Source organism: Jaculus jaculus, chromosome 7, assembly GCF_020740685.1.
Source record: "Jaculus jaculus isolate mJacJac1 chromosome 7, mJacJac1.mat.Y.cur, whole genome shotgun sequence".
Lineage (NCBI taxonomy): Eukaryota > Metazoa > Chordata > Mammalia > Rodentia > Dipodidae > Jaculus > Jaculus jaculus.
Window position 1 is genome coordinate 22,928,607 of NC_059108.1, and position 18,660 is coordinate 22,947,266.

Genomic DNA, 18,660 nt, shown 5'->3' on the forward strand with positions numbered 1-18,660 from the left:
ATGTCAGTTGTCATTCTCTTATTGTTCCTGTGTATTTCTTTGAAACAGGGTCTTTCCCTAACTCAGAGCTACTGTCTACTCATGAGCCCCAAAGATTCCATGGGAAACTTTTCCTCTTCATAGACAGTTTAGAACAAGGAATAAATTTCTCTGTATTTTTTGGGAGTCAACAAGAGGCCAGGGCTTGGTCCTTTCATTTTCATGTGGACATGGTCCTTTATGGACTTCCAATGGAAACCTCAGGTCCAATTTTCCACAGCACTTAGGCCCCAGGCTGTGTCACTTGTCCCCAAGTGTATGTCTCCATATGAAAAGCTAGCTATTACTGGCTTTCTATCTCCCCAACACAGCTAGTGTCGGTTCATGCCGGATCACTGGGAGATTTACTTCTCTCTTTGCTCGGCTAAGTGGGAAATTCTGTCTCGTGAGCTTAGCAGTGCATTAAGGGAAACAGCAAAAACAAACAAAGATGTGTCATTTTACCAATAGCTCTAGGCACCCATAAGAACCTAGCTATCAATGTTTTATAATTCTCTGGTAGACAAATGTAAATATGTGAGCTATATTAAGAAAGCCACAAAATGATAGCACTGAAACAATGGTGCACTTATCACACAAGCCTCTGTGAGGCTGATCAGTGTTTTTATTGAATTAATGGGTGTGTGTGTGTGTGTGTGTGTGTGTGTGTGTGTGTGTGTGTGTACAGGCACACCATGGTCTCTGCCACTGCAAACACCCAGCTGGCTTTATGTGGGTGGCCAGGGAATTGAATCCAAGCAGAGAGAGGTCTTGTACACAGACACTTAACTGATAAGCCATCTTCTGAGGCTCCATGATCAATATATATATATTTTTTAACAAAAATGCATGAAACCTCATAGTCTATGTGTGAATACCTAAGAAAAATACAAAACTAAGTGGGGGTTAATATATTGAATGGCAACTGGTATTTTACAATATCTTGATAACATGAGGTGATGTGCTAAATAAGATGAGATTGTGGATGAGTAAAAGAAAGAGAAGGGCTGGAGAGATGGCTTAGCGGTTAAGCGCTTGCCTGTGAAGCCTAAGGACCCCGGTTCGAGGCTCGGTTCCCCAGGTCCCATGTTAGCCAGATGCACAAGGGGGCGCACGCATCTGGAGTTCGTTTGCAGAGGCTGGAAGCCCTGGCGCGCCCATTCTCTCTCTCCCTCTATCTGTCTTTCTCTCTATGTCTGTTGCTCTCAAATAAATAAATAAATAAATAAAAATTAAAAAAAATGTTTAAAAAAAAAAGAAAGAGAAGTTCAAGATTTAGAATAAAAAACAGAAATAAAAGATAACACAAACCTAACAAAACCCCCCGTAATGTATAGGATATAGCCTTAAAATAACTCAAGGAAGAACCTCTGAGGTGTTAGCTGCTCTACATGAGTCACAGTATGAAGTGGCTGCCAGAAAACCCATCCTTTGTATTAGAAAAACAGCACCCAGGCGAGGAGAGGAAGGGGATAGGATTGTATTGCCTACTCAACACATTACATGGATGAATAGTCACCTATGGCTGCATAACAAATTCTTCAAAATTGGTGGCTCAAAATAGTAAGTACTTATTATTTCAGGATTTCTGTGGGTCAGAAATCTTGGTGCCAATGATCTGGGTCCTTCATAGGGGGAAATTAAGGTATGGAGTGGTGTTATGTGCTCATCTGAAAGCTTAGCTGACAGAGGTCTTGTTCACATAGTCACTGGCTGGGTCCAGTTCCCTGTAGGCTGCTGAACTGAACAGTTGTTCCTCACTGGCTGGTGATGAGATGTCTCTCAGCTCCTTAGCACACAGGCTTCCATTGGACATGCCCGCCAGAGCATGGGAGGCCAGCATCAAGGTCTCTCTCTAAACTAATCTTGGAAGTGACCTTCACCACTTTCCTTGTTCTGCGCCCAGCTCACAATTAAGGGAAAGAGATCTTTAGGAAGCATATTGGAGACCACCTGCTACAGCATGTCATATTTTTAATCAGTTCTAAAGGTACAATGTGGTACCCCAGGTCTGTGAATAAGGCAGCTAAAAATGATTTTAGGGAACAAAAGTTTAGAGCATGAAAAGCAGGAGTTCAGATATAAAATACCTAAGGTGGAACTGGGCGTGGTGGCGCACGCCTTTAATCCCAGCACTCAGGAGGCAGAGGTAGGAGGATCGCCATGAGTTCGAGGCCACCCTGAGACTACACAGTGAATTCCAGGTCAGCCTGGGCTAGAGTGAAACCCTACCTCAAAAAACAAACAAACAAACAAACAAAAAATTATCTAAGGTGGAAAAGAAGTGCAAACAGGAGAGGAGTGGGACCTTCCAGTTCTTGTAGCTCCAACAGGCTACGCAAAGACCAGCAGAACAGTCTAACACTTTTCACATAACAGTTCAACAAACCGTTTACCTGCTTGTATCCTCCACACTAAGTATAAGCTACTTCCAGACAGATCTTATGTATGTCTTATTTACTATGACAATCCTGAGCAACTAGAACACAGTAGGCACTCAGTAAATATCTGATGAGTTACATGAGAAAAAAACTGAAGACCACAGGGATATAAATTTAGATTTAAAATCTTAAAATATAGCTGAGCGTGGTAGCACACACCTTTAATTCCAGCATTTGGGAGGCAGTAGAGCTCCATGAATTCAAGACTACATAGTGAATTCCAGATCAGCCTGGACTAGAGTGAAACCCTACCTCTAAAAACAAAAACAAAAAAACCCCAAAAAACAAAAAACAAAAAAAAAATTAAAATAATGGGCTTAAATGCTTAGAACTTCCTAAAGACAGAATGGGTTGCCACATCTTTGGGGTGCTAGAGGAGAGGCTGAATTATCACACAGAATGACTGAGGTCAGGGTATCTGTATGAAATGACCTCTCAGTCTTGAAAGCCTAATGTCCTGATTGCATGACATTATTGGTCTAGACAAAGAATCCCTTCTACATAGTGCTCCTAATCTATAGTATGAAGCTATCCAACATGCCAATGTTGAAGACACAATAAAAACTGTGATCCTATGGGCTGGAGGGTGGCTTAGCGGTCAAGGCTCTTGCTTGTGAAGCCTACGGACCTATGTTCGACTCTCCAGATCCCATGTTAGCCAGATTCACAAAGGTGACATAAGTGCAAGGTCGCACATGCCCACTAGGTGGTGCTAGTGTCTGGAGTTCCATTGCAATGGCTGAGGCCCTGGTGCACCAATTCTCTCTCTCTGCAGTAAAATTAATTAATTCAAAACAACCTGTGATCCTATCCCCTGGACAATACGAATATTCTGAGCATTTTAAAGCAAGTCACAACACGCAGTGAGCCTCATGTGAAGCAGCTTTAGCTGAGGCCCACTTTCCCAAGTTTGCTCTGTGCTGCAGGAAGACAGAGGCCGCGGGCTTGGGCGTCACTCTGACCCAGTGTGGCTCTGCACTTGACCTGCTTAGGACCACAGGCCAGTGAGATCAAGCCTTCTGGCCTCAGCAACTCGGTTCACAAAGTGGGACAGTATTCCCCTCGCAGGGGTTTTCTCTTTATTTCCCTACGCACAGTAAGTGTTCTCTTGTGGCAATGCCAAACACCCAGACATAGTTTAGAAGCCAGGTAATCAAAACATCCCCTGGCTCCCTACCTTGATAGTTCTTCACAGGCGTCATCTTATTATAATCTTCAGACAAAATAAATTCCTGCAAAACAAAACACAAATCTTAAGCAAAATGAAGCTCTTTAGGTGAAACCAGACACCATCACAGAATCACCACTACCATTAGGGTGTGGCTAAGAAATCTGGCATTGTTTAAATCTTTGGGTGTCACGTATGTGTGTGTGGGGTGGGGCATGGGTGTGGTGTGGGTAGGGGTGTGGGAGTGTGAGGGAGTGTGTGTGGTGTGGGTGGCAATGTGTGCTGTGGTCGGTGAGCAAGGATAATGGGTTCTGCCTTGCCAGGGTAGTTGGCGGTTCTCCCGGCATGCCCACAATAAGATGAAAGGTGAAAAGTGAACTCAAGTCATCTCCCCTACCCTCACCTAATTAATTAATTAATTAACCTAATTAATTTGAAAATGTTGAAGCTTACCATACCACATCAAACAACACAGGATATGTAAGAGAAAAGTTGCACCTTCAGTCTCACCTTTTTTAAGCAACCAGTGTTAAAAGTCTGGTCTATCCTTCCACACCTTTTTTTTTTAAAAAAAAAAAAATACAGCACTTTTATAAACACACACGCATAGGGTTTTGTTGTATTTGGTTGTACAAGAGCAGGATAACATTAGAGACATTACTCTAACTTGTTCATTGTGTCTGGTTGTGGAAGAACAGGAATAAAGACCTCATAATATAACTTGTTTTCATTTAAAATATATCAGAACCCTCCCCCCAAAAACCCACCATGGTGGCACATGCCTATAATCTCAGCATTTGGGAGGCTGAGGTAAGAGATCACTGTGAATTCAAGGCCAGCCTGGAACTCCAGAGTGAGTTCCAAATAAGACTGCGTTAGAGTAAAACCCTACCTTGGAAAATAAAACAAACAAACAAATAAATAAATAAAATAAAAATGAAATAAATTTAAATAAAATAAAATGTATCAGAACTATTGTTCCAGGATTTACTTGGCTCTAACTTATTTTTCTCATGGCTCTATTATACTCCATAAAATAGATACACCATGTCATTTTTCCAAGTACTTCCCTCTTTAAATGGACTTATGTGCTATTTTCTATTAACAACAGGACAGCAAGGAGAGTGTCTACAAGTGCTAGGTTACTCTCTGTGAAGTAAGTGGGCAGCCATTCGCTCTGCAACCCACCTTCTTACCACACTGTAGTGCTTCCCCACATTTTGTTAACATTTCATGTCAATCTATTCAATCTTTCTTTGAGGCAGGGTCTCTCTGTAGCCCAGGATGACCTGGAACTCATTCTGTAGCCCAGGCTGGCCTCACATTCATGGCAACCCCCATACCTCAGCCTTCTGAGTGCTGGGATTAAAGGTGTGACTCACTACAGCTAGCTTTCATCTTTACAGGGTTTGCCAAATGGATGTGCAAAAAAAAAAAAAAAAAAAAAAAAAAAAAAAGCATATCATTTTGGTTTACAATGAATTATGGTTTTTACACCAGAGTATTTTTTGTTATGTTCATTTGGCATTTTCATTTCTTGTGTGATGTTTCTGTTCCGATCTTGCTTTAGACTGGCTCCCTAAAAATCTGGTCTTGAGCAAAGCCTTAAACCTGATGCTAACACCACAGGTGTGATCTCAGCACTGCAGGTGAAGGGGAATGGGGCAGGATGCGTGGTATGACACTTCCAGTCCCCCCCTTTCCCCACCAAGGAGTTGGACAGGGAGGCAATTTATCTGTCTCTTCTCTTCCACCTCCTTCTGAATTTTAAAGATAGTTCCACGAAACTATAGTTTCTCCTTCCTTTGGGAAAATAGCCCAGCCCCTTTGCAGCTACTGGGAAAGTGAGATCTTGGGCCCAGCCGGCTATGCTTCTATAGGCGAGCAAGTGGCCGGGTAACCAGAGACTCTGGACTAGAATACCTGAAGGGGACAGGGTGGAGATATGGTGTGGGCCATGCCATGTTATGTACATTTCTAATTTTCTTACTGAATCATAAGGTTTTGACTTAGATTTAGTACGCTGTTGCTTCATATATAAATAAATTAGCAATATTTTCTCTCCTGAAAACGTGTCCTTAAAATTTCATGCACTGAATCTTTATTGAATTTAGTATTGAAAATCTTTCTGTAAATAAAAAAAAATCAATCCTGGCACTCTAAGTTAAAGATACTTTCAACTAATACTTTTAAGGCTTTAATTCATAAAAATATTTCAATTGAAATATATCTTCCATGAGGAATATACTCCTATCTTTAAATATATTCTTTCTTTAAATAGTTTGAATGGGAATTTTTCTATTCCAAATTTTAATGAGCTATTGCTTATGTATACTAAAATGAGCTTTTGGTTTTGGTATATACATGCATTTTAGTTTTAGTACATTTCCATAATATGTAATATTGTATTTGCTGCTCACTTTGTCAATCATGACCAAGTACAAGCAGTCACTTCTATTTTAGTTCTACCTGGGGTTTTGAAAATGTTTTTATTTACTTACTTGCGAGATAGAAAGAGAGGGCAAAAAAGGTACACCAGGACTTCCTGCCTCTGCCAATAAACTGAAGATGCATGTGCCACTTTGTGCATCTGCTTTTATGTGGGCACTGGGGAATTGAACCTGGACCATCAGGCTTTGCAAGCAAGTACCTTTAACCACTGAGTTATCTCCCCAGCCCCTATCTGAAGTTATTATTGAGAGTAGCTGTCAAATGTAATTAAATGTCTTGGTACCTGTCATGGTTTGATTCAGGTGTCCCCCATAAACTTAGGTGTTCTGAATGCTAGGTTCCCAGCTGATGAAGATTTGGGAATTAACATCTCCTGGAGGCACTGTATTGTTGGGGGCAGGCTTATGGGTGTTATAGCCAGTGCCTCCTTGCCAGTGTTTGGCACACTCTCCTGTTCTTGTTGCCACTTGATGTTGGCCAGGGGGTGATGTTCACCCTCTGCTTATGCCATTGTTTTCCCTGCCATTGTGGAGCTTCCCCCTGGAGCCTGTAAGCCAAAATCTTTTTTCACCCTGCAAGCTGCTCTTGGCTATGTGATTTCTTTTCTTTTCTTTCTTTTTAATTAATTTATTTATTTGAGAGCAACAGACACAGAGAGAAAGACAGATAGAGGGAGAGAGAGAGAATGGGCGCACCAGGGCTTCCAGCCTCTGCAAACGAACTCCAGACGCGTGCGCCCCCTTGTGCATCTGGCTAACGTGGGACCTGGGGAACCGAGCCTCGAACCGGGGGTCCTTAGGTTTCACAGGCAAGCGCTTAACCGCTATGCCATCTCTCCAGCCCAGCTGTGTGATTTCTGTCAGCAGTGCAAACCTGACTGCAACAGTATAGATGGTTCCAGGAGTTGGGTTGCTGTTAGATACCTGACTGTGTGGCTTTGACCTCTTGAAGCTGATTTTCAAGAGGAATGTGGAAGGATTTTTAACCTTGACCTAAGAGATACCTTGCAGTGCTGTAAGTACAGCTTGATGGACTATTCAGGTCCGAGTTGAAAGACCTGAATTCAGTAATGACTAAGGACTGTGAGGTTTGGCTTGTGAGGGTGAGAAAGAGCTTTGCTTGGACTGAGCTAGAAGCATTTGTGTGAGAGGCTTGCTCTTGTGCCCATGTCCTGAGAATTTGTGCAGGGTTGCTTTGCATGGAAACAGACTGGTGTGTACAGAGGGATATGGCACAAAAAGAAGTCTTTGGGCCAAAACTTCTGTCTGTTCAGCTGCAATTGCATGAGAGATTACAATCATTGAGATTGGGCGAGCTGATCTGCATTGTGACAATAGAAAGAATGTAGACTCTTTTGAAGGGGCCTGAACGCTCAAGGAGTGTCCTGTTCTTCAAAGTCTGCTTTATTCCCCCTGGATTAACAAACTGGCACTCTACCTGGTATTAGAGAGTATAAGAAATGCAGGAAAAAGAGGGTTATTGAAGTTGTAACATGGTCTTGTGTTTTGGAAATGGCCATGGGCAGTGTGAAGCAGATTTGCTGGATGCCTGCATGGAGACCCGACGGAGTTGTGAGGATGGACCGTGGGTTGCAGTGGAGACCCAGCCGAGACGCCGGGATCATGAGATAGCTGCCAAGGAGAACTGCTGGCTCCAGATAAGGTTTTCCAGGACTGTGAGTAGCCTAGCTGGAGGGGCAGAAATGGAACTCCAGAGACTTGTTGCTGGTTAGAATTATCGGACTTGGAGATTCGTCACCAACTAGAGCTGTTGGACTTGGAGCTACAGAGTCCGATGTTTTTCCTGTTTTGTTTTTTTCTTTAAGGTAGGGTCTTGCTCTAGCTCAGGCTGACCTGGAATTCACTATGTAGTCTCTGGATGGCCTCAAACTCACCACAATTCTAACTACCTCTGCCTTCCGAGTGCTGGGATTAAAGGCGTGTACCACTATGCCTGGCCATTACATGATTTTTGATTAGCCATTTACATCTCTGGGCTCCATATCCAGTCTATGACAGCCCATAGATTGCAGGGAGGGTTCAGTCAGTGCTTAGAAAAAGTAAGAAGTATCCCCATGAGAGTGGAATAAAATAAGCATGACCTTTTGCAAGATGAAATAAGGAATTTTCCTCTCAAAAAAAAAAAAAAAAATGGAGCTGAGCCAGGCATGGTGGCGCATGCCTTTAATCCAGCACTCAGGAGGCAGAGGTAGGAGGGTCACCATGAGTTTGAGACCACCCTGAGACTACATAGTGAATTCCAGGTCAACTTGGACCACAGTGAGACACTACTTCAAAAAACCAAAAAAAAAAAAAAAAAAAAAAAAATCTGGGGCTGGAAAGATGGCTTAGTGGTTAAGGCCCTTGCCTATGAAGCTTAAGGACCCAGGTTCGATTCTCCAGGTCCCACGTAAACCAGATGTACATGGTGGCACATGCATCTGGAGTTTGGTTATAGTGGCTAGAGGCCCTGGCATGCTCATTCTCTCTCTCTTTGTCTCTAATGAATAAATAAAAATAAATAAATCATTTAAAAAAATCTGCTGAAATTTACTGAGCAACTCTGAGTTATAGAGAACTCAGCTTTTTAGCCCTTCCCCTTACACAGAGAGACCACCATCCCATCTATGCTGCTGGGGGGCTCTCCCTATCCGCGTGCCAATGTCACAGGGACACTTTCTGCACCCCAAAAGTCTTCTGAAAACAGAAGTGTCAGCGGCTACCTAACAATCTCACTGCAAGACTCTATAGAGGATTTGGGCATAACTCATCTCTATTACATCTAGGATGTTTCATTGTTCTAAAGTATTTTATTATTAAATGCTTAGTTATTTAAAAAAAAATGAGGTAGGCCTGTAGGCAGATGCCTCTACACTCAAGAAGCTGAGGCAGGAAGACAGCAAGTTCAAGGTCTACCTCAGCTACAGTTTCGGTTTAAGCCAGCTTGGGCACTAACTTGTGAAGCTCTGTTTCAAATAAAAAAAAAAAAAACTAAAAGGGCTTGGAATATAGCTTTGCTCTTAAGAGGTAGCACTTGTCAAAAGGGTGTGAAACCCTAGGTTTAATCACCAGCACAGGAAAAGGAGAAGGCGAGATGTTTAGTAATCATATGTCTGTTGTTTTCTCTGACTGGTTTTCTAGAAACACCACTGTTCATGAAAAAGTATAATTCTTCTAAGGCTTTGGATAAATATCACCAATATTGTTTATAAGTCATTTATGCCAACTGATTTCCCTTCATCAATATATAAAAGGACCTATTTTCTTCTTATTAATAATCAGTATTATTTTGGTTTTTTGAGGAAGGGTCTTGCTCTGTGTAGTCTCAGACTGGCCTTGAACTCACAGGGATCCTCCTACCTCTGCCTCCCACTGAGTCCCAGGATGAAAGGTATGTGCCACCACGCCTCATCACTTCTACTTACTTTGGGGGCAGGGTCTCACTCTATCCCAGGCTGACATAGAAGTCACTCTGTATCCCAGGCTGGCCTTGAACTCACAGTGACCCTCCTTCCTCAGTCTCATGAATCCTGAGATTAAAGGCATGAGCCACCATCCCCAACATTAAAAAAAAATTTCCTCCCACTATTCCCCCTTTCCTGAACCCTTCCCTCCCTCCGAACAGTCCCTCCTTCTACTTCAATGTATCTTTCTTCCCCTCCTCCATCACCCATGTTGATGTGTCGAGGGCCCCAACACTGCGGGCCTTGTGCAGGTACTGGTATCTGCTGTGAGGTCATGAAGCTAACGGCCACCTTCTATGCAATGGTCCCTGGCACTGGACGGTGGAATAGAGATGTCTCATTTAGTGCTGGGCACTCAACTGTCACTTCTCAGCACCCCAATGAGTCCCAAGTCTCCCCAATAGTCACTACAAGAAAGTCTAGTTTCTTCAACTCAAGTTATAACCCAAGATTAAAACAATTTAAAAAAGAAGTTTAAAATATTACGTCCTTTTATTTTATTTTGTGACTCTTTTCTGCTACCTAGTATTGTAGTGGTTCATTGTCATAGATCGAGGGAATCATCTTTTCTTTTTCGTATCTCTAGCATCCATTTTCTGCCTAATTTCAGTTGCATTTAAGTCACTTTGCTTAATGCTGAGAAGTTTCATATTTCATATTGTGAAATATATGTTCCATTGTGATGTCCACTGTCTCACACTCATGTTCTTCTTGGCAGAGATTTTTCTTTAAACAACTCTGTTTTCAGTTTGTGGTTTTTTTTTTTTTCTTTTTCTTTTTCAAGACTTACTTTGTACACCTAAAGCTACTTAATGCTCCTGGAATTTATTTTGGTATAAAACAAGAGGTGAGAATTAAAGCCGATCTTTTTCTTAAAAGGAAACCAATTACCTTACACTGCTTATTTAGTAATTCTTTTACAACTATGGTGATTTGGATGTAAGATGTCTCCCACAGCCTAATGGGTTTGAAGACTTGATCCCCAGTTGGTTGTGCTGTTTGGGAAGCTGGTGGATGGTTGGGAGGTGGGGACCTGCTGGAAGAGGTGTGTCACTTGGGGGTAGACCTCAAGGTGATACAGCCCAGCCTCAATTGCTACTGACTCTCTCTCTCTCTAACTCCTTGCTGCCGTGATGATGTGATACCAGCTTCCTGCTCTGCCGCACTTTTCTTGCCATGACGAATTTCCCCTCAAAACTAAGCCAAAATAAATCCTTTCCTTTTCTAAGCTGCTCCTGGCCAGGTGTTCTGTCCCAGCAATGATACAACTGACTTAAGATACCTTCTTTACTTTGTTTGTACTCTTACACACATGTGGGTCTGTTTGGAGGTTCTTCAACTCTGCTCTTCTAATCTACTAATCTCTTCCTGTTCTAGAACCAAAATGATCCAGTTAGTATAAAAACAACTATGCATCACCATAAACTCAGGTGCTTCTTAATTGTTCTGATTAAAATGGGGTTAGATGATCAGTATAATAATAATTTTATGTGAGCAAAGAAAAATTACATTAAGCATTTTGTTCCCCCTGGGGTAGGGTCTGATCTAGTCCAGGCTGACTTGGAATTCACTATGTAATCCTCCTACCTCTGCTTCCCAAGTGCTGGAATTAAAGGCATGTGCTACCATGGCTGGCCATTTTGTTTTTATTATATTAGGGCTGGAGAAATGGCTTAGTGGTTAGGGCATTTGCTTTCCAAGCTAGAGGACCCAGGTTAGATTCCCTAGGACCCAAATAAGCCAGATGCACCAGGTGGCACATGCATCTGGAGTTTGTCTGCAGTGGCTGGAGGCCCTGGTGCACCCACTCTCTCTCTTGCACTCATTGCTTATCTCTCTCTGTCTCCCTCTTTCTGTCAAATAAATAAATATTTAAAATTATATTAATCCTATAAATTGGATAAGAATTAAGATTTAAAGGTTTTCTTCTATGTATATTAGTAAATATTTATGATTTTCTTCAACTAAGGTTCTACATATTTTTAGAAATTTACTTCCAGATTTTACTTTGTTGTTAACTTTTGTTAATGGGATCATTTTTCTATCATTTGGTAAACCGTTTTAAAAAAAATTGTAGCGGGTGGTGATTCTTGGGTCAAACTAAGAAACAGTAGTGCCATAGCTCTGAGAAGGCACAGTGTACCAACCTACCCAGTGTCTGGATTTGTGGCAATTCAAGGGGCTGGAGAAGGCTTGCGAGGGGCACTGGGAAACAAGGATAACTGGCGCACTTGGTGCTCCTCAGGTAAATGAAGCGCCGTTAGACACTGAGGAAGAAAGAAAGAAGACTTTTCTTTGTGCTGTTTCAGATCAAGTTGATGAAAGACAAGAAATGAAAACAGAAAAATGGAAAGACTGTCTAAGCTACAATGTTGGGGGCTGGAGAGATGGCTTGGTGGTTAAGGCTCTTGCCTGTGAAGTCTAAGGACTCATGTTCTACTCTGCAGATCCCGCATTAGCCAGACGCACAAAGGTGAGGCAAGCACAAGGTTGCACATGCCCACTAGGTGGAGCAAGTGCCTGGAGTTCGACTTCAGTGGCTGAGGCCCTGGTGTGCCAATTCTCTTTCTCTCTCACTCTAAAAAAGAAAAAAGAATAAAAACTACAATGTTATTTGTTTGGGTTTGGGATTGCAGAAGAAGAGATATGGAGTAAGCTATTAAGCTTCTTTGAACATTTTCCAACACTGTTTTACTGTTTGTATCCTGGAATTCCTACAAAAACTAAACTCACAGAATTAGTCAATCAGATTGTAAATTAGTTGGGCAGCAGTGAATTTTATTTTATTTTTATTCATTTCTTTGGGAGAAAGAAGAAGAGGGAGAGGGAGAATGCAGGGCCTCCAGCCACTGCAAACAAACTCCAGACGCATGTCACCTGGTGCATCTGGCTTATGTGGGTCCTGGGGAATCGAACCTGGGTCCTTTGGCTTTGCAGGCAAGCACCTTAACCACTAGGCAATCTTTCTAGCCCCTTTTAAAAGTTTTTATTTATTTGAGAGAGAGAAAGAAGGAGAGAGAGAGAGAGAGAGAGAATTTTTAAAAATTTGCTAACACGCCTAGTAATTTTTTTTTAAAGTACAAAAAGCTCCATGTCTACCATTCACTTGTTGATCACAATCCTCTTGTGGATTTTCACCAGAACTGTCATTATTTTTCATCTGCTTATAAAACACATTTGTCAAATAAACACCAAGGCTTCTTTTGGGTAACTGAGGTCACGTCATCCAAGTAAATTGTTACTGAGCTTTTATCAGTCTAAGGAAGATGTCTGCAAACAGTACTTTGAGAAGGTCTGATTCTGTTTCCTGGTCATCTACATATCACAAGTCCTTGGGGATGTTGCAGGTCATTCTGTGAAAGGTCGGAGGGGACAGAGTCAGCATACACAGGCCATCCTGCAGCATCTCATCCCAGCCAGGGGACTAGGCTCAGCACACGCAAGTTAAAGTCTTGGTGCTAGGATCTGAAGGTGTGTCCTCAACAAAATTTACATTGTATACACAGATTGCTAGTGTGTTAGTACTAGGAAACACAGCCTTAGGGGACTGAGTGATTAAGTTATGAAGGCACAGTCTTCCTAAGTGAGATCAGGGTCCTTAAACATAGGTACAAGGGAGCATCCACTCCTTTTGCCCCTCCCTGTTCCAGAGGACAGCGTGTGTCTCTTTTGGAGAGTGCAGACTTCAAGGTGCTATCTTAGAAGCACAGACCAGGCCCTCATCAGATACTGAAATTGCCCAGCCTTGGACTTCCTGGCTCCAGAACGGTGAGAAATAGATTTCTGTTGTTATACATTGCCCAATCTCCAGCATTTTGTTACCATAGTAGAGTGTGCCTGACACTGGCTAGGGAAAGCTGGCTATGACACCCATAAGCCCTCCCCCAACAACACACTTGTTCTGGAGACCCCAATTCCCAAACTACCATCAACTGGGGACTTAGCATACAGAACATATGATTTCACGGGGTACTCCTAATTCAACCCACCACATTCTGCCCTGTGTTTTCTTTTCAAAAACAAAACAAAACTCAGACCAATCTGCAAAGTCACTCCCAACCAAATGTTAAAAAAAAAAAAGAAGGGAAAAATACTGTCATTTGCTTAATTGCCACACATGTGTTACATAAAAGCTCTCAGCTTCTGGTAATCTTCTGTGTACTCTATGCACAGCCATTATGGAAAAGAGAAGATAACACATTAAAAGGCTGATGGAAGCTGGGCGTGGTGGCGCACGCCTTTAATCTCGGCACTCAGGAGGCAGAGGTAGGAGGATCGCCATGAGTTTGAGGCCACCCTGAGACTACAAAGTGAGTTCCAGGTCAGCCTGGACTAGAGAGAAAGAGACAGAGAAAGGCAGAGAGAGAGAGAATGGGCGCGCCAGGGCCTCCAGCTGCTGCAAATGAACTGCAGACACATGTGCCCCCTTGTCCATCTGGCTAACGTGGGTCCTGGGGAATCGAGCCTCGAACCGGGGTCCTCAAGCTTCACAGGCAAGCGCTTAACCGCTAAGCCATCTCTCCAGCCCCGACCACATGTATTTTAACAAGTAGGTGTCAGGAACGCTTTCGCGGCAAACCCCCCAGCCTCAGCTCCCAACTTTCTAAGAAACCTCTAGTCGCATGTTCTGGTTGATAAAGAAGCGTAAGAAGTAAGTGAAGACAGTGGGATGTGTGCAATAACAAGATCCCTTTAGCCCCTCCATATGAAAAATATCACCTACAAGAAACAAAGTTAGGTTTACAAGTTGCTAAGAGTTTGAATTTCAAGCATCATACAAAGGCTCATGTGTTGAAGGTTGTATTGGTGGGAGCTTTAGGCGATGGGTTCTAGTGAGAGGAAATTAAATCACTGTGGTGTGTCCACCCACAGACGCTTCCTGTCTTTCTGTTGATGTCCTGGCCTCTTTGAGGCAAAAAGGCCTCCTCTGCCATATGCGTCCATCATGTTGTAATGTGCCTTCACAGGTTCAAGGCGACAGGCAACCACAGACTGAAACTGAACCAAAAGATAACTCCTCATCATTTTAAGTTGATTCTCTCGGGTATTTTGTCACAATGACTGAAAGCAAACACACACACAGTTTTGCCTTACCAATGAGTTTTTAATCTTGGGTTTACACATAGTTTCCCAATGTGGCAGTTTTAAGGTCTTTCTATACATACAGTGCTTAAGTGGCTGTTTGCCTTGTAGCTTGCCTGGGAGAATGACAGATTATTTTGTCACCATATTTTCTCATCAGTGTTTCTGTGCTACCCCACCCCTAAGCATTCAGAGACCGTAAATATGAAGCTTCCCTTGGCTTTTTGCACTGTCTTCCTAAGGAACATTGGCTTGAGTGTTTGGACAACCACTCCAAGACTGCCTCTGGCCAACTTCTGACTCTTAAGGACACATGCTCTTGGAATGGGGAATATCCAAGTCAAGCCCCAAATCTGAAGCCAGAATACAGATGAATTACCCAAAGCAAGTCCAGAAAGGATTCAAGGCCTCTGTCTTACATGGGCACTGAAAGAAACTGGGTATTTTATTTTATTTTATTTTTTGCTTTATTTATTTATTTATTTTTATCTTTTCACAATTTTTATTAACATTTTCCATGATTATAAAAATTATCCCATGGTAATTCCCTCCCTCCCGCACTTTCCCCTTTGAAATTCCATTCTCCATCATATTACCTCCCCATCTCAATCATTCTACTTACATATATACAATACCAACCTATTAAGTACCCTCCTCCCTTCCTTTCTCTTCTCTTTATATCTCCTTTTTAACTTACTGGCCTCTGCTACTGAGTTTTTTCCTTCTCACGCAGAAGCCCAATCATCTGCAGCTAGGATCCACATATGAGGGAGAACATGTGGCACTTGGCTTTCTGGGCCTGGGTTACCTTACTTAGTATAATCCTTTCCAGGTCCATCCATTTTTCTGCAAATTTTATAACTTCATTTTTCTTTACCGCTGAGTAGAACTCCATTGTATAAATGTGCCACATCTTCATTATCCACTCATCAGTTGAGGGAAACTGGGTATTTTATTTTATTTTGGGAAAATGCCTCAGTAACGTGCACATATTTAATTAGCACAAACATTATAATTTATATTAAATTTGTTTACCATTGTTGAAACTGGGTATTTTAAATAACATTTGAATATAATAAAAGTTCGGCTGTACTACTGAATGGCAAATGACATTGAGAGATGAGTTTATATGTAGTTCAATTACTGGTGGGCGGTTAAGTGCTGGCTCACCTCCCATAATTCTAGCACTGGAGAGGCCGAGGTAGAAGGACCACCATGAGTTCAAGGCCAGCTTCGGGCTGCATAGTGAGTTCCAAGTCAGTCTGGGCTAGAATGAGACTCTGCCTCAAAAAAGCTAAGGAATTTAAAACTTTTTTACAAATTCAAAACTTGAGAAAATCATTCTGAATAATAATTAAACAAAGCTTCCCTCGTGAAATTGGAAACTGTTTTTAACTGATAGCATGGTATCTAGCCTGAAAATTAAGGCTAGTGTCTATTATTCCCACTTATAAGCAGCTGGTGAAAGGAATGCAGATCTTTTGTTAAGTTTTGGATTTCTTGGAATTTGAGTTTGAAAAGGATCTTGGAAATGACCTAGTACAATGATTCATACTGTAGATGGAGAAACTAGTTTAGACATAACTCAGGGACTTCTCCCAAGGTTACAGGATCACATGGTTCCAACAGCCCAGGCTGAAACTTGGGTCTGTCTCTGGTTTTATCCACTGATCTTCTTTTTGATTCCTACAAAGCTCAAAGAGTCCCGCAGAACAGCATTGAAGCGAGGGAGGCGTCTCACTGAATGTTCACAGGCAGAGGTAAACTGCACAGTGCTCAGTCTGCAGTCACCTCCCCGCCACCTCCAGAGTCCAGAGCACAGTATGTCACAACACAGGAGCACAGAGCACAGCACAGGGCCAACACCTCACCTGGCACCTATGCAAGTCTGATGCCCGGGATGCTGACCAAGCAGGACCGGTGACAGGTATAGGCTGCAGACAGGAGCAGTTGACTCTGTCATTGGATCCGGCCACCCATACCCTACCATACCATATACCATATACCATATACCATATACCATACCATACCATATACCATATACCATACCATACCATATACCATATACCATATACCATACCATACCATACCATATACCATATACCATACCATATACCATATACCATACCATACCATATACCATATACCATACCATACCATATACCATATACCATACCATACCATACCATATACCATATACCATATACCATATACCATACCATATACCATACCATAAGCAGATTCCTGGATTACAATCTGCATCAAACCAGAGTATTACCAGATCCTTTATCTGTTTTTTATCGTTTTATTTATGAGATACAGAGGGACAGGGCGGGGGAGGGTCGGGGGAGAATGAATGGGCGTGCCAGGGCCACCAGCCACTGCAAACAAACTCCAGATGCGTACACCACAATGTGCATCTGGCTAACGTGGGACCCGGAGAATGGAACTCGGTTCCTTAGGCTTGGCAGGCAAGCACCTTAACCCCTAAGCCACCTCTCCAGCCCCCTTTCTCTTTTCTTATATAGACTTTAAGCTGAAAGGCATGGTGTCTTTGTGTGCGTGTGTGTCGTGTGCGTGTGTGTACGCGCATCTGGAGGGCACAGGACAACCTCAAGTATCACTCTAGGAGTACTGTCCACCTCTTTTGAGACAAGGTTGCTCATTGGCCTAGAGCTCAACAATTAGGCCAGATGCGATGGCCAGCGAGCCCTAGGGATCCTCCTGTCCTCACCTCCTCAGCACTAGGGCTGCGTGTGCATGACGTCATGCCTGTCCTTTTACGTGGGCGCCGGAGATCAAACTCAGGTCCTCGCAATTGCGAAGCAAGCCCTTTACTGACTAAGCTAGCTCCCTAGCCCTGAGGTTTTGTTTTTCTAACATGTGTTTCTGTGACACATCCAGCATTTTTCTGAGCAAATAATGTGAGATAATCATGTTGAATATCCCTTATCTGATGTGTTTGAAACCAACAGTATTTTTGGTGACAGATGTCTCAATCTTCACATGTGCCTAATGAGATGCCTCGGGAAGGTGACTCAGGTTGAACCATGAATTATATTTCACATATACTTTATATACATACTCTGATAGACATCTTATACAGTATTCTTAGTATGTTATTTAGTATGCCATTTATTAGTGAGAAAAAAAGAGAGAAGGAATGAGCAAATCAGGGCCTTCTGCTGCTGCAAACAAACACCAAACATACATGCCATTTTGTGCATCTGGCATTACATGGGTACTGGGGAATAAACCCAGGCCATCGGGCTTTACAAGCAGGCACTTTTAATCGCTGAGCCATCTCTCCAGCTCCGTGTCTGTGTTTTGACTACAACATGTCATACAAGGTCAGGGGTAGAATTTTCACTTGCAATGTTTATGTCGGAGCTCAAAAAGTTTCTGATTCTGGAGCATTTCAGAGTTTGGACTTGGGAGTTTGGCAAGTTCAACCTGAACTCTTATAAACACGGCTGCCTCTCACCCTGCCTCAGTCTTTACTCTCCCTCCGATATTAGCCTATCTTACTCCTCTAGCTTTCAGTTCTACTCGGATGAGAGCTTCTCAGTGAGTCCTAACCTATGCATATTTTAAAAACTGAAATTAGGAGCTGGGCGTGGTGGTGCACGCCTTTAATCCCAGCACTCGGGAGGCAGAGGAAGGAGGATCACTGTGAGTTTGAGGCCACCCTGAGACTACATAGTGAATTCCAGGTCAGTCTGGGCCAGAGTGAGACCCTACCTTGAAAAACCAAAAAAAGAAAAAATATTGAAATTGAAATTAGACTGGAGAGATGTCTTAGCAGTGAAAGCACTTGCCTGAAAAGCCAAAGGACCCAAGTTCGATTCCCCAAGACCCACATAAGCCAGATGCACAAGTGGGTGAAGTTCATTTGTGGTGGCTAGAGGCCCTAGCATACCCATTCTCTCTCTCAAATAAATAAATAAAATATTAAAAGCATTGAAATCACCCTCACAGTCCCTCCTCCCTCTGTTGCTTCTCCCCACAGCACATTTCACTCGACGATCTTCTAACAT

General features: G+C 42.6%; 1 protein-coding gene across 1 annotated transcript in view; it reads right to left on the reverse strand.

Moving 5' to 3' along the window:
• Wdfy2 (WD repeat and FYVE domain containing 2) overlaps positions 1-18,660 on the reverse strand; it is a 174,681-nt gene that overhangs the window by 50,682 nt on the left and 105,339 nt on the right. Inside the window, exon 4 of the mRNA XM_004660042.2 lies at positions 3,637-3,691. Within this exon, the coding sequence (XP_004660099.1) occupies positions 3,637-3,691 (55 nt within the window). The remainder of the gene's footprint in view (positions 1-3,636; positions 3,692-18,660) is intronic.